Source organism: Ursus arctos, unplaced genomic scaffold (genome assembly GCF_023065955.2).
Source record: "Ursus arctos isolate Adak ecotype North America unplaced genomic scaffold, UrsArc2.0 scaffold_20, whole genome shotgun sequence".
Taxonomy (NCBI): domain Eukaryota; kingdom Metazoa; phylum Chordata; class Mammalia; order Carnivora; family Ursidae; genus Ursus; species Ursus arctos.
The window spans coordinates 54,722,741-54,739,554 of NW_026622875.1; the positions used below are offsets into that span (position 1 = coordinate 54,722,741).

General features: G+C 45.9%; 1 protein-coding gene across 2 annotated transcripts in view; it reads right to left on the reverse strand.

Annotated features, from left to right (window-relative positions):
• GLB1 (galactosidase beta 1) overlaps positions 1-16,814 on the reverse strand; it is an 82,830-nt gene that overhangs the window by 13,238 nt on the left and 52,778 nt on the right. For both annotated transcript variants that reach the window (XM_026496681.4, XM_026496682.4), the window contains exons 11-15: positions 15,095-15,169; positions 12,795-12,884; positions 9,395-9,508; positions 7,970-8,101; positions 5,997-6,251 (exon numbers count right to left, since the gene is read on the reverse strand). In XM_026496681.4, the coding sequence (XP_026352466.2) occupies positions 5,997-6,251; positions 7,970-8,101; positions 9,395-9,508; positions 12,795-12,884; positions 15,095-15,169 (666 nt within the window). The remainder of the gene's footprint in view (positions 1-5,996; positions 6,252-7,969; positions 8,102-9,394; positions 9,509-12,794; positions 12,885-15,094; positions 15,170-16,814) is intronic.

Below are 16,814 nucleotides of genomic sequence, written 5' to 3' on the forward strand. Positions count from 1 at the left end.
CATTTTAGATTATTTTCATCACTCCAAACAGAAACCCCGCACCCTTTAGTATTCACTCCCCACTCCCCCTTCCAACACCCCCTTTCCCTGCTCTACACAACCACTGATTTTTCTGTCTGTAGATTTGCCTATTCTGGACATTTCATATAAATGGAACCTTCCACATGTATGGTTTGTGATTGGTTCCTTTCATTTAACATGCTTTCAAGCTTCATCCATGTTGTAACATATATGACTACCTCATTTCTTTTTACTGCCAAATAATTTTCCATTATTACATATATAATAAACATTTTGTTTATTCATTCATCAGTGGACGGACATTCGAGCTTTTCCACCTTCTGGTTAATTTTGGAGAATTTTGGGTAATGCTGCTGTGGCCATTGGTGTACTAGTGTTTGAGGGGACATATGCATTCCATGGGCTTTTGGGGTTCCAAACCTTCTGGCACATTTGTAAATATCACGTGTCTGTGGACCTTCCAAACGTGCAGGTGCGGCCCCTCCATCGGATGGGCAACATTAGTGAGGAGCCCTGTCTCCATCCTCAGCACGGCTCCTCACTGGCCTTCCAGGCCCTGTACGCTGCGGCCCGCCTTGCCGAGCGGCCTGCAAGTCGGACAGACTTGGGGCTCAGGGAGCTGGGCCACCACCTACTTCTGCTCCTCACGCGAGTCCCTCAGCTCTCTCGAGCTGCTCCCCTGCAAACGAGAGGTAACGACAGGGTATCGCACTACACGTGCTCTTCCGGTGATTACAGAGGCCGTGTCTCTGAAGTGTTGAGCACCACGCCTGGGCCAGGCACCCTCAGGTGCGACACCTTGATGACCTGGGCAAGGTGAAGCCCCTCTGACTTCCAAAGATGCCTCGTGCTTTTCCACGTCTACACCTTTGCATCTACCGTTCTCTCACTTCAAATTCCCTCCCTGAAAAAACTCCCTCTGCCTCTGGTGAAGGGCCGTCCGCCTGTCAGGTCTGCTTCCACCCGAGCCACGCCACTCTTCTCCTCCTTCCTGTCACGCATAGCTTCTCCTTCTGCTTCACACCCCCTAAAAGTTCTCTCTCTTAAAGCAAGAAACTGATACCACCTGGTGAGCAATGGTTTGTCTTCTCAGCAGCCTTGGCCCTGTAGCCACAGCACCATGCAAAGCCCCTCATCACCAACAGGGCTGCCCGAGGGCCTCCAATCCTCCCACCTGCTTTCTTCCCCACCCCCACCCCCCCCCCCCCGCCCCTGGGGCGGAGGTGGGTGCCCAGGGGGTGGGGGAGCTTAGCAACATAGCCACCTGGGCACTCTTCCACCTGAGAGCATTTACAGAGCAATCGGGTCCCAGGAGATGAGCAGGATGGTGGAGAAGCTTTTAAAAAATGCCCCTTCTGAAGCTTATGACCCAGCGGGTGAAACCGAGGTGCCAGCTGAAGTGTGAGGAGTCTGGGTGGGGCACAGAGGGGGCTCAAGGGAGGGCGGGGCCAGGCCCTTTCCTGGATGAAGGGTCTTCGAGGAGAAAGGCTGGTCTTGACAGATGACTGTGTGACGGCCGGGTGGGCAGTGTGAGGGAGTGAAAAAGCATGAACAAAGGAGATACTTGACACAGCAGGACACCAAGAGGGAAAAGGGGACAAGGAAGGAGGGGAGGAAAGGAGGACACAAGGGAAGAAGAACAAGCCCGCTGGCTAAAGTGGGAAGATCCAGAGAGGGTTTTACTTTGTTTTGGGGTCTTAGAGACCCCAGATGTCACTTCTTGGCTGCAACCTGGAAGTTGGCAGAGAAGACTGAAAGGCTGACAAAATTCAGGACAGGAGGCATGAAAGCAGGATCCTGGCCTGGAGGAAGAAGGTGGGGAGGGGATTCAGAGCTTAGACTTCCTCTTAGGGCCACTGGGCAGGAAGTAAGAGGCAGAGATAAGTCTGACAGGAAGCTGAGGGAACAAAGGAGTTACACTTGATAGCAGTCAAGGAGGGTGAGTGGGTGGGGGAGGAGTACGGTGTCTTAGGGGAGAGATGAAGGTTAGAAAGACCAGCTGGGGAAGGGGGAAGAGACCAAAGACTGCTGGGTAAGTTGGGGGACTCCAGAGCCCCAGGAGAGAGTGTGAGGATCCGGGTGCTGATGAGCATACTGGAGAGGCCCCCTGGCAGTGCTCAGTCACTGGTGAAGAAGCAAAGGCCAATGGTGGACCCACTCAAAATAGAGGATGAACAAGGAGACACAGTGGAAGGTCAAGGGGGCCACTGACAGCTTAAAAAAGAATAGTGGTGATGTCTAGGCCGGATAGGGAAGAACTGTGGCCTTAATGGTGGAGAGTTTCAGGTCATCAATAAGATCCAAGAGCAGGCTGGGGAGACATGAGAGTTTCGGGGATAGAAACACATAGCAAGAGAGAAGATATCACAGCTGAACATTCTGGAGGTATGTTCACCAAGATAATATCATATGGTCGGTCATGAAACAAGTTTCAATAAATTAAAAAGACTGTGGAACCATCACCACGATTTAATTTTGGAACATTTCCATCATCCCAAAAAGAAACCCCCTGTCTACTTACAATCACTCTCCATTCCCACCATCGGCCCCAGACAACAATCAACCTACTTTTTGTCTCTATAGATTCGCCTTCTCTGAACAGTCCATACAAATGGAATCCGACAACACGTGGTCTTTTATGTCTGGCTTCTTTTACTTAGCATGTTTTTCAGATTCATCCACATCGTAGCTTGTATCAGTAGTCTGCTCCTTTTTACTATGGAACACTATTCCTTTGCATGGGTATACCACATTTTATTTACCCACTCATCAGTTGATGGACATTTGAATTATATCCAGTTTGGAGTTATTATGAATTATGCTGCTCTGAATATTTGTGTATAAGTCTTTGGGTAGACGTAAGTTTTCATTTCTCTCAGGTATACGCCTAGGAGTGGAACTCCTCAGTCCTATGGTAATTCTGTGCTTAACCTTTGAAAAAACCTCCAAACCGTGTTCCAAAGTTCTGTACCATTTTACGTTCCCACAAGTGATGTAGGAAGGTTCTCATTTCTCCACATCCTTGCCAACGTTTGATATTGTCCACGTTTTATTAGTACAGCCATTCTAGTGGGTGTCAAGTAGTATTTCACTGTGGTTTGGATTTGTACTTTTCCAACGATTAATGATGTTGAGAGCATAATGCATGTACTTATCACCATTTGTTTATCTCCTTTGGTGTAACTTGCACAGTTTTTGATTGGGTTGTTTATCTTCCTATGATTGAGTTGTAAGAATTCTTGATGTATTCTAGAAACAAATCCTTTGCTAGACATATGATTTGAAAATATTGTCTCCCAGTCTGTGGCTTGGATTTTCATTTTCTTGATGATTTCATTTGAAGAGCAAACATTTTTAATTTTGATGAAATCCAATTTATCACTTTTTCCTTTAAGGACCATACTTTAGGTGTTCAAATCTAAAAAGTCTTTGCCTAATTAAAGGTCATAAAGACTTTCTTCCTTCTTCTAGAGGAGTTTTATAGAGGAATTAAATTAGAAATCAATAAAAATAAGATGCTGAAAAAAACCCCACAAATATATGAAAATTAAATAACACATTTCTAAATAATCTATGAGGTTATTTTTTTGAGAGACAGAGAGGACATGGGGGGGAGAGGGAGAGAGAGAGATTCTTAAGCAGACTCCACATTCAGTGCAGAGCCTGACATGGGGCTCAATCTCATGACCTTGAGATCATGACCTGAGCCAAAATCAAGAGTCGGATGCTTAACTGACTGAGACACCTACGCACTCCAAAAGGGCATTTCTTAAACAAATGTTATGTGCATCTTTTACCCTCTTCTCTTCCAGCTATTTACCTACTTTCCGCCTCTTCCCCTTCAGAGTCAAAATTCTCAAAAAGAATGTTCATATTCAAGTATCCAAGTTTATGTTCACAAGTTTCCTTGCCTCACCATCCTCAGTAGCATGCAGTGCAGCCTGCGGACACTCTGCTCCCCTGGCCTGCGCTTCCTGACGGTCCCAGCAAGCTCCTTATGCTAAATCCAGTGGAAGAGCTTCTATCTTCCTCTCACCCATCCCCTCTGCAGTGCAAATCACTCTCTGCCTGCCATGTTCGTGCCTCTTTCCTTCCTTCTGCCTCCTTTCTCCTTAGAGGATCTCCTCTATCCCATGTCTTCAATGACCATCCACACACAGATGATCTGAGACATATATTCCCAGCCCAGACCCCTCCTCTGACTTCTCCCTCCACAGATCCCACAGCCCTCCTCCAGTATCTTCTCTCAGCTGTACTCAAAGGGCTCTCAAATTCAATCTGTCCAAATCTAACTCATGATCTCCCCCTCCTAGCCCATGTTTTCTTCTGAAATTTCTTCTTTCAATAAATGGTACCATCTGCCCAGGTACCAGCCTGGGATCTAAGAGTCATCCAGGATATGTCCTTCTCTTTAAACCCCAATATCTAGGGGCGCCTGGGTGGCTCAGACGGTTAAGAATCTGCCTTTGGCTCAGGTCATGATCCCAGGGACCTGGGATCGAGCCCCAAATTGGGCTCCCTGCTTAGTGGGGAGCCTGCTTCTCCCTCTCCCTCTGCTGTTCCCCCTGCTTGTGCTCTCTCGCTCTGTCAAATAAATAAATAAAATCTTTAAAATACATAAATAAATAAACCCCAATATCCAATCCATGATTACATCTCATTGATTTAACTTCACACATCTCTCAGATAGTTGATATCATCTCCACCTTGGCTACCAGTATCCTAGTCTCTCACTGAGACTACAGTCCAGTCACCAAGATAGCTTTCCCAAATCCACAGGTGCCCTCACCCAGCCCTCTCTACACCCTGGGGTCAGAGAGGTTTGTCCCATCACAATCATGTCATGGTACCCTCCTGCTTCCAAGGCTCTCAACACAAAGACAAAACTTTAATTGGCTTATTCCAATCTCATCTCTACCCACTTTCTAGTCTTCTCTCTGAACCACACTCCACACCCAAACCCTGTATTTGGGTCCTTTACCAGTTCCTCATGCTCCTCATTTCCCCTCTGACCACATGGCCTTTGCACATGGTATCTCCTCTGCCTGGAACATGTTTCCCTCTCCCTTTTGCCACATTAATTCCTTCTTATCTTTCATATCTCTGTCAAGCACCACTCCCACAGGGAAGGCTTCACTGACATTCCTGACAAGTTCAAATGCCCCAATTATTATCAACGCCTATATTTCTTCTTAGCACTCATTGCAGCTGCAGTCTCGCCATTTAATTTGGATAATTATATGATTTGGGTCTGTCTCCGCAACTAGCATTAAGTTCCATGAGGGCAAGTTGTTGTATCCTTAGCGTTCATCGTTGTATCCTTAGCACCTGGCGCAAAGCTTGGGCACATAGTGGCCACTGAAAAATACTTGTTGAATGAATAACTGAGTCATGGTAAGGTGACCCAGGATGAAAATAGGACTGAAGTAAAGAAGACAATGGTGAAGGAAGATATGTGAACATCTTCAAAGAATAAAGGTGGGGGGGAGGGTGACCAGGCAGTAAAATGGCAAAGGAAGAGCTGAAGACCATGGAGACAGTGGTGGACAGCCCCAGGGTATAAGGCTGGTGGGGTGCTGTGGGGGTACAGAGGTAGGCATGGACAAAAGAAAACAAGTTCTCCCACTGATTCACCCCTTTGCCTGGACTAAATTTTCTTCAAGAGAAAGTGTCCCTCATAAGCAGTATCCAAAGGAGCTATAGTTTTTCTTACAGGAAGCAGGAAAGCCATCATTTGCTCAAGGAATTTGTCAGTCAGTGAAAATGGGGCAGATGGCACACATTCAAGCTGGCCACTGAGTCTCTGAAGATTGGCCTAGGTCCACTACTGAGGAACGGATCAACTAACATGGAGAGCTCTCCACTCCCCAACTGCCACACAGCATCTCATTAGCAGCTCTTTTTGATTCTTTATCAGAAGCTGAAAAGCAGATATTTGAGGCTTGAATTAAAACACTTTCCATGAAGATACATACCTTGGTCCACCCAGGAAACTGGATAAAGGTGTCCTGGGGCAAGTCTGGGATTCCACTGGGAATAGAGAAGTTCCCCATATAAAAGGCCGGCAGTTTGTAATTTGATGAGCTGTGGTCCAAGGGCTTATCATGGCGGCCATTGTTATGGCCAACCCAGCCTCCTAGGTGTTTGCGCACCGCATTCTCAGTGTCCAGTGGGAAGATCATCCAGTCCGTGAGGATACTGGAACCAAGGGTCAGGTTAGAAATAAGACCCTGCAAAGGAGAAACAGAGCAATGAGCTGGGGTGGGAAGCTAAAGGCTTCAAGTGTCTCTGTGTCCCCGCCCTGAATTCTTGGGGAGAGCAAACTAGGATATGAAACAGTAACAGTAAGTGAGACTCAAACTGTGTGTACATCAAAGTGACATCTAGCTTGAGGCCACAGCTTTTGACCCCATGCCCCCAATCTTCAGTGTTTGTTTCAGAGTCATTGCTGAATGGAAGGGATGATGGAATTGGAGGCATGGGAGAATGAATGGAGTCCGGAATGCAGAAGAACATTTAGCCACTGTGAAGGGGGTTGGGGGGACAGACTCTGCCCCTTCATATAACCAGGAGCAAGCCTTGGCATTGAGCCCCTCACCAGCACTCATGGGATGATCATGCCTGAGCCCGTTCACCCGCCGTGGGACTCAGTGAGTCAGCATAAATGAGGGTACTCGGATAGCTGTGAAAGGATAGAAAGGGAAGGATGATGATGGTGAACAGTTGCTCTATTTGTCCAGTGGGGTCAGCAGGCCGGGGTGTCCGCGGCACCGGCCCCTGCATCGAAGCCTATGCTCACGGCTCACCTAGCTTCCTCTTCCCCGCCTTTTACGTGGCGAACTTCTCCATTCCCCGTGAGATCCCAAATCCGTCCCAGGACAACTCTCAGTGCCAAGCCTCAACTGCTCACTTAGTAATTCAATGAACATGAACCAGGCAGCTGTGTACCGGGCTCTTTCCTGGGTACCAGGGACCCAGAGACTACACAAGAATCCCTGTCACTCCACGTGTCAACACGGCCTGTGACAGCCAAGCGGGAAGACCACTAACTACAGCCTGAGCACCAGGACTTCAACAGGGACCTTTCTACTGGAGGTAACGGTTACCCTATACGGCTGTTCTCTGAGAGTGTAACTGCCTTGCCTCTGAGCTGCACCCAGAGGGTCAGGAAATGGCCCCGTACCCTGGTTCTGTCCTCAAGCGGGGGTACCATCAGTCCTTCGATGCGGGCCTTCTCTCCTCCACCAGATGGTGAGCTCGCTGCGGGGAAGCCTGCATCTCAGCATCTCTGCATGCCCCAAAGCACCTTAGGGAGCATCCGGCAGAGTATGAGCTTAACACATGTTGGCCGGATAAAGCTCAAAAAATGTTTTCCAAGGAACATTTGGGCTAGGGCTCGACACCTGGACACGGAGTAACCAACGGGCTGAGAGGCCGTGCACTGAGGGAAAGGCTATGATTCAAGACTTTGTCATGGATTGTCCATACCTAGAAAACAGAGCAGACCAACTGCTAGGCTGGCTTTGTCAGTATACACACAGGCAATATACACATAATATCCTTGCCTTTTGAAAGCGAGGTGGGTTTGTTAAGCAAAGGAGCAGCATGGTGCAGTAGCTTCCTCCTTCTGTTTCTTTCTACCGGGTGACTGAACCTGAACACAAGGGAAGGGTTCTTTTTGCAAAACACAACTTTCTCATCACCTGCAGAGGAAAACAGGTCTTCAAAATAACCCTGAAGCTCTGAAGGTGCAAAACAAATCACAGTAGGTCCACTCGCCAGACTTGCAAAGTGTGCATGCTTTTAAACATTGCTACGTGAACCGGGCTGGAGGAAAAGAATGTGTATGTGAGAGCTTTTAAATGGCTTTACAGAACCTTCCTCGGATGGCACAGTCACAGTCCTGTGAACCTTTGAACCTCACTCCTGACAGTGGGGCCGGGCCTACCTTAAAATCATTGATATATCTGCCATAGTTCACACGTCCCATGTTCTCCACTAGAAGGTCCAGAGTGGCTCCAGCTTTCCCGGTGATGTTCAGAGTGATCACGTCACTTCGCTCCAGGACTCCCTGGGGCACCTGTGGGGTCAGAGTCCAGTGGGAATGAACTGGGGTGAGAAGGTCCGCAGAGCATGGCTCGCTCAGGTGTCACACGCATTTTCCTGTCTTGAAGGGTCACCGGACTTGGGAGGCAATGCTCTGATGGCCCCTTTGCCCAAGTCACCGGCTGGGTGGTCCAGTTCCCCCAAACACTGCTTCCTAACCAGGCAGCTCAGAGCAAGGGAAGGGAAGCTCTAGGCTGGCTTCCTTGGCTCTGGGGTGTTTTGCTGCACATCTATTTTTAATAGGAAAGGCATGGAGGCAAAAATTCCAGGAGGGGATCCCTGCCACAGGAACTGCTTTGTGTTCTCACAGTACAACAGGCAGTCATAAAAAGTGGCTTCTAAACAACGCAGAGGAATGAGACAAAATCAGATAAATGAGATAAAATCAGAGACTTAGGTGGAGTAGTCTCGCCTCAAAACACTGATCCGGCGCATTAACCACGTCCATTATGTAAGAGAGGGAGAAAAACAACATTTTAGCAGCAACACATTCCTAACTTTTTAAAAGGGGAGGTTTAAAAAAAAATTGAAGTTACACTGGCTTAATTCACTAAGACAACCCCTAAAATGGAATTCAAAAAACTGCTATCAGTATACACACGGGCAATATACACATAATATCCTAGAAACTTGCTCCCACTGAAATGAAAGCCTTCGATCACAATCGAATGGAAACATTTTAATTTAAGATTTTCTGAACAAATTTCCGCGGTTAGAAAAATCTCTTCATGTGTTCTTTCACATGATTATTTCAGGGGAAGGAATGGAAATCCTTCCAGTGTGTCTTTGCTGTGTTGTGAGACAAAGGTCTCTGTGTATTGTAGCTACTGTTCTCACGAACAGTCCTTTAGAAAAGGATTTCTCATGCAGGATGAAGGCTCAGGGTTACATGAATCGCTGCTCTGGCATGTACAACATGAACCCTGTTCTCAAGGAGCAAAGGAGACGCAGGCAACATTCTGCGACTGGGCCGAGAGGATGGCGTGGACTGGGGAGACCGGGAAGGCTTCTGAGAAGAGGGGTGCCTTGAGCACACCCCTCCCGGTTCAGATGGGTGAGGGGGTATATTCCAGACAGAGAGAGCATGGGTGAGGCCACATCGGCAAGCAAGGGGACACAGCCAAGGGACATCAAGAGGACGTCAAGAGGAGGGACAGAGCCCGAGTTTGGAAAGGTGGACAATGGCCTCGAATGCCACATCACCAAGCGCAGACCACACGTCGTCCTGTTGGGGCAGACAGGCACACAGCTCAGAGACAGTTCTTACCCCATCCACGGCGACATAGGCCCGGTCGTGGACTCCACTGAGGGGTGACGACAGGGGTGTGGGGTCACGGCAGTCTTGAGGAAGCGTTGTGCGGTACAGCACAAACCCAAAATACTGGTTAGAAAAAGGTGTAAGAAAAACACGTCACACTTTTTAAAGATAACCTGGTCACTCTGATCTGTGTGAAAGTGATGTTTCTAAAATCATAAGGAATAAGAGGTTTCCCCAGCCTCCCACAAAAATTCAGTCTGAACGAAGGGAACTGGCTTACATTTTTAGATCATACGCTAGCATAGCAGTAATAGCAAGGAACCCAGAAGAGCATTTTATCAGACAACCCTTTCTCACATGAGGAAACCGGACTCTGGAACATGTTCAGTGATTTGCCCAGAATCACTCAGGGGGATCCTATCATACACATCGAAAGGTTTTTTTATGTTACCTCAGAAACACAACACAACAACAAAAAAGACAAACAGGGGCACCTGGCTGGCTCAGCGGTACAGCGTGTGACTCTTGATCTTGGGGTCGTAAGGTCAAGCCCCACATGGGGTATAGAGATTACTTAAAAATAATACCTTAAAAAAAAAAAAGGCAAACAACAACAAAGCCAAGAATGTTCGGTGAAACATCTTCCAGGATCTTGGGCTACATGTGCTCTAACATACAAAACAAGAGTCAACCAGAAACTGTTCAAAGTGGAGGCCGGGGGTGTTGGGGACAGAGGTAGTGAGAGATGGGGGTGTAGCCTGTTGCTAAGTCAGAAAACAGTGGTAGAGATGCTGGTATCCCTGGTCGGAGAGGAAGGCGCCGGTCTATGAGCCCCCGCGGCAACGCTCTTGCGGTGGACTTTGGCCAGGGCGAGCCGGATCAGACCCCGTCACACGAGAGCATCCAACAGCCAGCCGGCATGGCGCAGAGAAAACGTTCCTCACGTCTAGGGCCCAGAAAGCAAGGAAGTGCATCTCAGCAGATGCAAAGGTGATTTGGAGGAGCTGAAAAACACCCCACACTAACCCATGTTCCTGTGTTGCAGGAAGGGCTGAACTCAAGAAATGTCACTGGGCCACCACCCAAGTGAGGCTTCAGGCACGACGCCTCCCCTCCCAGACCCCAAATCTCCATCTTTTGTTTCTTTGTTTTTGTTTTTTTCTTTTCAAAGTAACCAAAGTGGTAAGTCCTAACTCAGAGGCTGAGGAACTCTTTGCTGAAGGGCTTCGAGGAGGGGAGTGCAAGATGCAGTTCTCCCTGCGAAGGCGGCTGCGGGGGCCGCAGCGTGGGGTGTGGAGGGCCAGGCAGCTGCAGAGGCAGCAGGTCTGCACCCTACTCTCTGCAGCCGTGCCCTCCAAGGGTTTTGCTGGAAATAAACATTCAGCGGCCTTGCCCCAAACCTGAAAAAGCCAGGCCCACGGGGTCCCGCCAGTCCTACAGCACTGCCTTGGCCAGAGATCGCAAAGCAGAAGGGTCTGGCCAAGAACAATGAGTACAAGTGTCTATATATCAGCCTGGAACTTACTTCCCAGGTCCCAACTGCTCTAGTGACCATGTCTTGTCCGAGGTGCTCCCCCGCGAGGTGAAGGCGGGTTGCATTTTCTAGACAGATACGGACACACAGCCGCTGTTGGCTGGAGCTACAGCAAGAATTCTGCCCAGTGTTCTTGAGATGAGGGTTCACTACTCATTTTATTGATCACAGAGTTGTTGGAATAAAAATCACAAGTGTAAAAGGAGTCACCGGGGCAAAATACACTAAACTAAGATTAGATATGCCATTGTTTTATCACCTTATTGTTCAGACACCTTCCAGAAGGGGATCTCCACAGAGAGTCAGTTAAAGGGGTTCCAGATAAGTTTCCATTTCAAAAAATGAGGCTGAATTCCTAACTAAGTGTTCAAACTTAACATCACAACAAAGGGACAAACGGACCTCATGGGCATCCTGACACGGCGCTCTGAGACAGGCACATCACCTCTGTCATGTTCATGCCAAAAATGTGTTACTGAATCTAATCGGTGAGGGGCAGTCTAGAAAATAACTGGCCCAAACTCTTCAGAAATGTCCACGTCGTGAGAAAGAGAGGAAAAACAAGACTTGGGGACAGCTACAGATGAAAGAAGACTAGAGAGACATCATAACTAAGTGCAATGTGTGGTCATGGACTGGAGACTGGTTTGGAAAAAAGTGAGCTATAAAGGACATTCCTGGACACTTGATACAGAATGCATACTAAATAGGAGGTTTATATCAATGTTAAATTTCTTAAGTGTGACCACTTTATTATGATTATATACGACAATGTCCTTTTTCTTAAAAGATACATGCTGTAATATTTAGGGGTGAAGGGTCAGAATATTGACCACAAACTCAAACGGTTAAAAAAAAGGCAGTTGGGGCGCCTGGGTGGCACAGCGGTTGGGCGTCTGCCTTCGGCTCAGGGCGTGATCCTGGCGTTATGGGATCGAGCCCCACATCAGGCTCCTCTGCTATAAGCCTGCTTCTTCCTCTCCCACTCCCCCTGCTTGTGTTCCCTCTCTCGCTGGCTGTCTCTATCTCTGTCAAATAAATAAATAAAATCTTTAAAAAAAAAAAAGGCAGTTGACTGCATACATACACTCAGAGGCAACTGTTAACACTTAGTGAATCCAAGTGAAAGTGATATGGGTGTAATTATGCTTTCTTGCAAAATTTTTAGATTTGAAAATTTCTAAAATAAAAAGTTGGGAAGAACATTTTAAATAAATACGAGAGGCACCTGGCTGGCTCAGAGGGTAGAACATGAGACTCTTGATCTCAGGGTCATGAGTTTGAGCCTCATGTGGGGCATGGAGCCTACTTAAAAGAAAATAAATAAATAAAAGAAATATGAGGCAGTGCCTGGGTTAACCACATACACGCATGCGTGCACACACACACACACACACACACACACACACACACACATGTGCTCTGCTCTCTGTTCTCTTCAAAAGCTAGAAAGAGAATCTCCGAGAACTTATTCTATTAAGAACACAGTCCCTACACCTTTGAGTTAACAAGGGCAAATAATTAAACTGTCCTTTTTGCACATTAAAATGTGGTTTTCCTTTAGTAATAAGATTAATTAGCTCAGAAATGCACTCAGTTTATAGCTTGCACTACAGAATTATGTTGAATCAGGCTGAGTTACTACCTTATTTGAGTGGTAATAAGAAAAGGGGAGGTGGGAAGATAGGAAAGATCAGCCCACCATGCGGTACTCAGAGCTGAAGAGAGCCTGGAAATCTGCGGTGAATTTACCTGGGATCTGATTTATTTGCTTACCGTTCTGGTCCCTGCGCTCAGGACAGGCCCTGCAAGGCAGTGCAGAAAGCACATTTTTATAAGTAGGGAAAGGGTGAAGCATTACCTTTGGAGGCCTACCTGTTTCACCTGGATAAACGTCAAGGGATAAAGGCTTTTTATGGGCCCAGGCGGACACAGAATGTTCAGTGCATCCCCCACTGTCTTTAACTGAAAAGAAACAAAAGCAACATATACTCACTGCCACCCCTCCCTGGCGATCAGGGTGGAGGGTAACACCATTTGCGAATTATCACACATTAGTGGATTTGCCCAAATCCCTAAAGAGACCTAAGTGATTCAAATTCCGTTCAATGCTGCACCCCCCAGTCACCTTCAATCATGTCTATCCACGAGTTAGGGAACTCTTGATGAAGAATGACCGATGGTAATCATAAGGTTTCAAGCATACCTATTAGCAAATACAATCTCCTTTGTATAACAGGCGCTTAAAATGAATGAAAATCAAGGCTCAGAGGCTGCCTCCTCTGTAAAGCCTTCCCCAGCATCCTCGAGGGAAGTAACCATGACTGTGCCTTCCTCCGAACTTGTCTCGAGCATATCTTCCATGCCTGCATCACTGACTAGCTGCTCACCTTTGCCGTCCTTGCCAGACTGTCAGCTCCTTAAGGGCAGGGTCTGTACGGCGTGCTGTCACCCAATACCCAGCACACAGCAGACTCTCCATAAATACTTACTATATGCAGTCCAAATGACTGTGTATTCCTGCACCCCAGGGAGCTTATTCTGATGAGGTAACAAGGATGGTAACAGTTACCAATCACTGAGTGCCTACCAAACTCCAGGTGAGAGCACCTTGCACCACCCCTCACTGAATCCTCACACCACCCAGGGAGGCGGCCCTTGTTGCCCCCAAGTTAGGGATGAGGAAACAGGTTCTCAGACAGGCTCACTGGAGCAATGGCAGAGCCAAGATTTGCAGTTAGGTTTGACTCCAAACCCAGGACTACCTGTGACATGATACTGTTTGGGAATTTTATAAACACTTTCCAGGTTACCTTACCTTACTGATGTGTGGCATCAAGGAAAACAAAATCTTAAGTATAATTCCATCAATTCAGCTACTCACATGGATGCTTTTCTGTTTGGACAGCTAAAGAAATTCAACTCACAGTAAAAGGTTTTACCCTATAGGACCGTGTCATACAGGATAAATTTAGTTCAGTTATATGCTAACTTGCTACCTTAAAATGTACACATTTAGTTACTAATGAGAAGCTATTTCTGCTTACACAATTTTCTTTCATGGTAAACAGAATGTATTTTTGGTACTAAGGTCAGTTTTGTTTTGTTCTGTTTTGCAATGTTGGTGTATCAAATATTTGCAGTTATTTTCTGTTACATAAAAATAAATTACTCACAGCTCCAAAACAAATCAACTTTTGCCTTAAGTAGCAACAGCAATGAAAAAGTAGAAGGTGCTCCCTTTACAAGTGTGACTGAAGTCTGATTAAATTAAATAAAGATTCCTATCAGGCAGACAGACCACATTCTTTGTAGAATGTAACACACGTATCTGACACTAGGTGGAAAATGTTACATGAGTTCAACCAACCATAATATCAAAGGGCTTCAGGAACGGAAAAATTATACAATCATGTTTGGCATTTTGGTTAAAGATAAAAACTTATGCTATTTTAGAATATCAAGATTCTTAAGAAATATGTAACTGCTCGTGGGTTTTTTTTCTTTTTTCTTTTTTTTCTTGTGAGTTAACAGATGTAGGAGTTAGGGATTATAAAAGGGGAAATCCTGAAGACAAAGATGGTCAAAACAAATTGATTTTGGCTTACGTCACTCCTGACAAGGAAATGAAATCTCCCCTCTTTTTCTTTCCTAGAATAAAATGTCTCTCTTATTTATGATTGATTTCTAGCTTTTCCCCTTGATGTCCCATTTACCATATAAACCACAGAGCACAAAAATTAGGACATGATTTTGAGATGGAGGGGAGTATACTAAATTGTGCAAAGATCTATGAAAATGCCTGTGACTTTCGAGAACCTCAAAAAAAAGGTAAATTATGGAAAAGAACCTCACCAGCCATAACAAGGGGCCATGCTATTTCCACAGTTTCCCGAAGCTGCTTTGGATGACTGACCATGGAACCAAAAGGACCTGAGCGATCTAAGAGCGCCCACCTCCCCAGCTCATGCCCTGTGTGCTCACCCTGTCAACCTGCACACATAATCTCTCACCTCTCACGGCCCCGTTTTCCCAGAAACATCACCCACCCCATCAGTCTCACAGAAAACAAAGTCACAGAAAAATAGAACCAAGGCCCCAGCGTAACACTTTCACTCACAACTGCTGAGTTCCACTTCCCCACTCTCAACAGCTCTGTTTATTTGCTCTCTTACCTTCTTCAGAACAACTTTTCCATATGCAAACTTGGGTGTAGACGGAGGGATAAAACCTTCTGGTACTTTTTCAAACTATAAACCAGAGCGGAAAAAGGGAAGATAAAAAGCTGTTAAACCCTCAGAAACACAGTGATACAATTCATTTTTCAAAAGGAGGCTCAAACACTGAAACGATAGCACTGATAGTGCAGTGATTCTTGGAAAGGCAAAGGAACAGAAAGACTTTCTCTACGACAGGGTCTGGGTAAAGTTTTTACTTCACGTTAAGCTCCAGGAATCATTCAAATAATTCTAGAACAAAAGATTTTGAACCAGCAAGGACAAAGACAGAGAATGAGGTGTTGGCAGAAGACTGGAGTGGGGGGAGAAAAGGAAGAAGGCCCACAGCAAGACTGACTCTGAAGGGAAGCAGCCCCAGTAGGGAAAAGTGTTGCTTGCACGTTAAATCTTACTGATAGATTGAAGTTTTGTATCAGTGTTAAATCTCCTGTGGTTATATAAGAGCATATTGCTACCTATTACGAAACACACACTGAAGTATTTAGGGGTAAAGGGTCATGACGTATGCAATCCTCCAGTCGTTTAGAAAACCCAACGGGGTGGTGAGGGGCAAATGATGAAGCACAGAGGGCAACACTGACATGGGAGAATCTGGATGGGGGACACTCGAGTGCTCTTTGTACTACTTTTAGTCTTGAAACTCTTCTGTAACTGAAATTATTCTTATTATAATTGGTTTTTTTTTTTTAAAGATTTTATTTATTTGACAGAGCGAGACAGCCAGCGAGAGAGGGAACACAAGCAGGGGGAGTGGGAGAGGAAGAAGCAGTCTCCCAGCAGAGGAGCCTGATGTGGGGCTCGATCCCAGAACGCCAGGATCACGCCCTGAGCCGAAGGCAGATGCTCAACCACTGCGCCACCCAGGCGCCCCTGAAATTATTCTTAAATAAAACGTAAAAACTAAAATAAAAATGAAACCTTACTAAATATTAAACACACACACGCACACACACACACACGAGTCAGAAGGTATAAGCGCCAGGTCTTAAAAGTCTGCGTCCATCTCCAAGTCGGTCACGTTATGATCGCTCAGGCTCCTTACATTTCTTCCCTCCTCCCTCTCTCCCTTCCTTCCTGTTGGTTTCCGTTTTTAAAAGTAATTTAAGAAGAAAGATAACAGACTGCCATAATGAAAAGCAAAAGTCTCCTGACTCATTATTCTCTTAGTTCTATTCTTCAGAGGAAATCATTTCAAATTCATTTAATTGTTCCATTTTTGAATCTTTTGGTCTCTAAATAATACACGTACCTGTGATTTCTTATTTGATCTATTTAAAACATTAACATTAATTTCTTTAATACATGAAAATTTAGCTCTGTTGTACTATTCTGGGTATCTCTCTTTCTTGCCAATGTGGTTATATCAGCATTTTCGGTTTCTCTACTGGTTACCTTTGTAGCTTAAATAATATACCTTTATTTCTTAGTTCCATCAATTAAGATTATCCTTTGTATCCATACCTTTTAATATACGGCTATTTGCATCCTTCCCTGAGCTCTCTTCCCTACTCCCACCCCCAAAACATCAGCTATACTTCTGCACTGTCAAGGTTAAAACAATCTATCCTGTACCCATACATCTTCCCTTCACCTGTATATTGACTCTAAATTCAAAACCAATTAATAGTGCTCATACTCACATGATTATAAACATTAC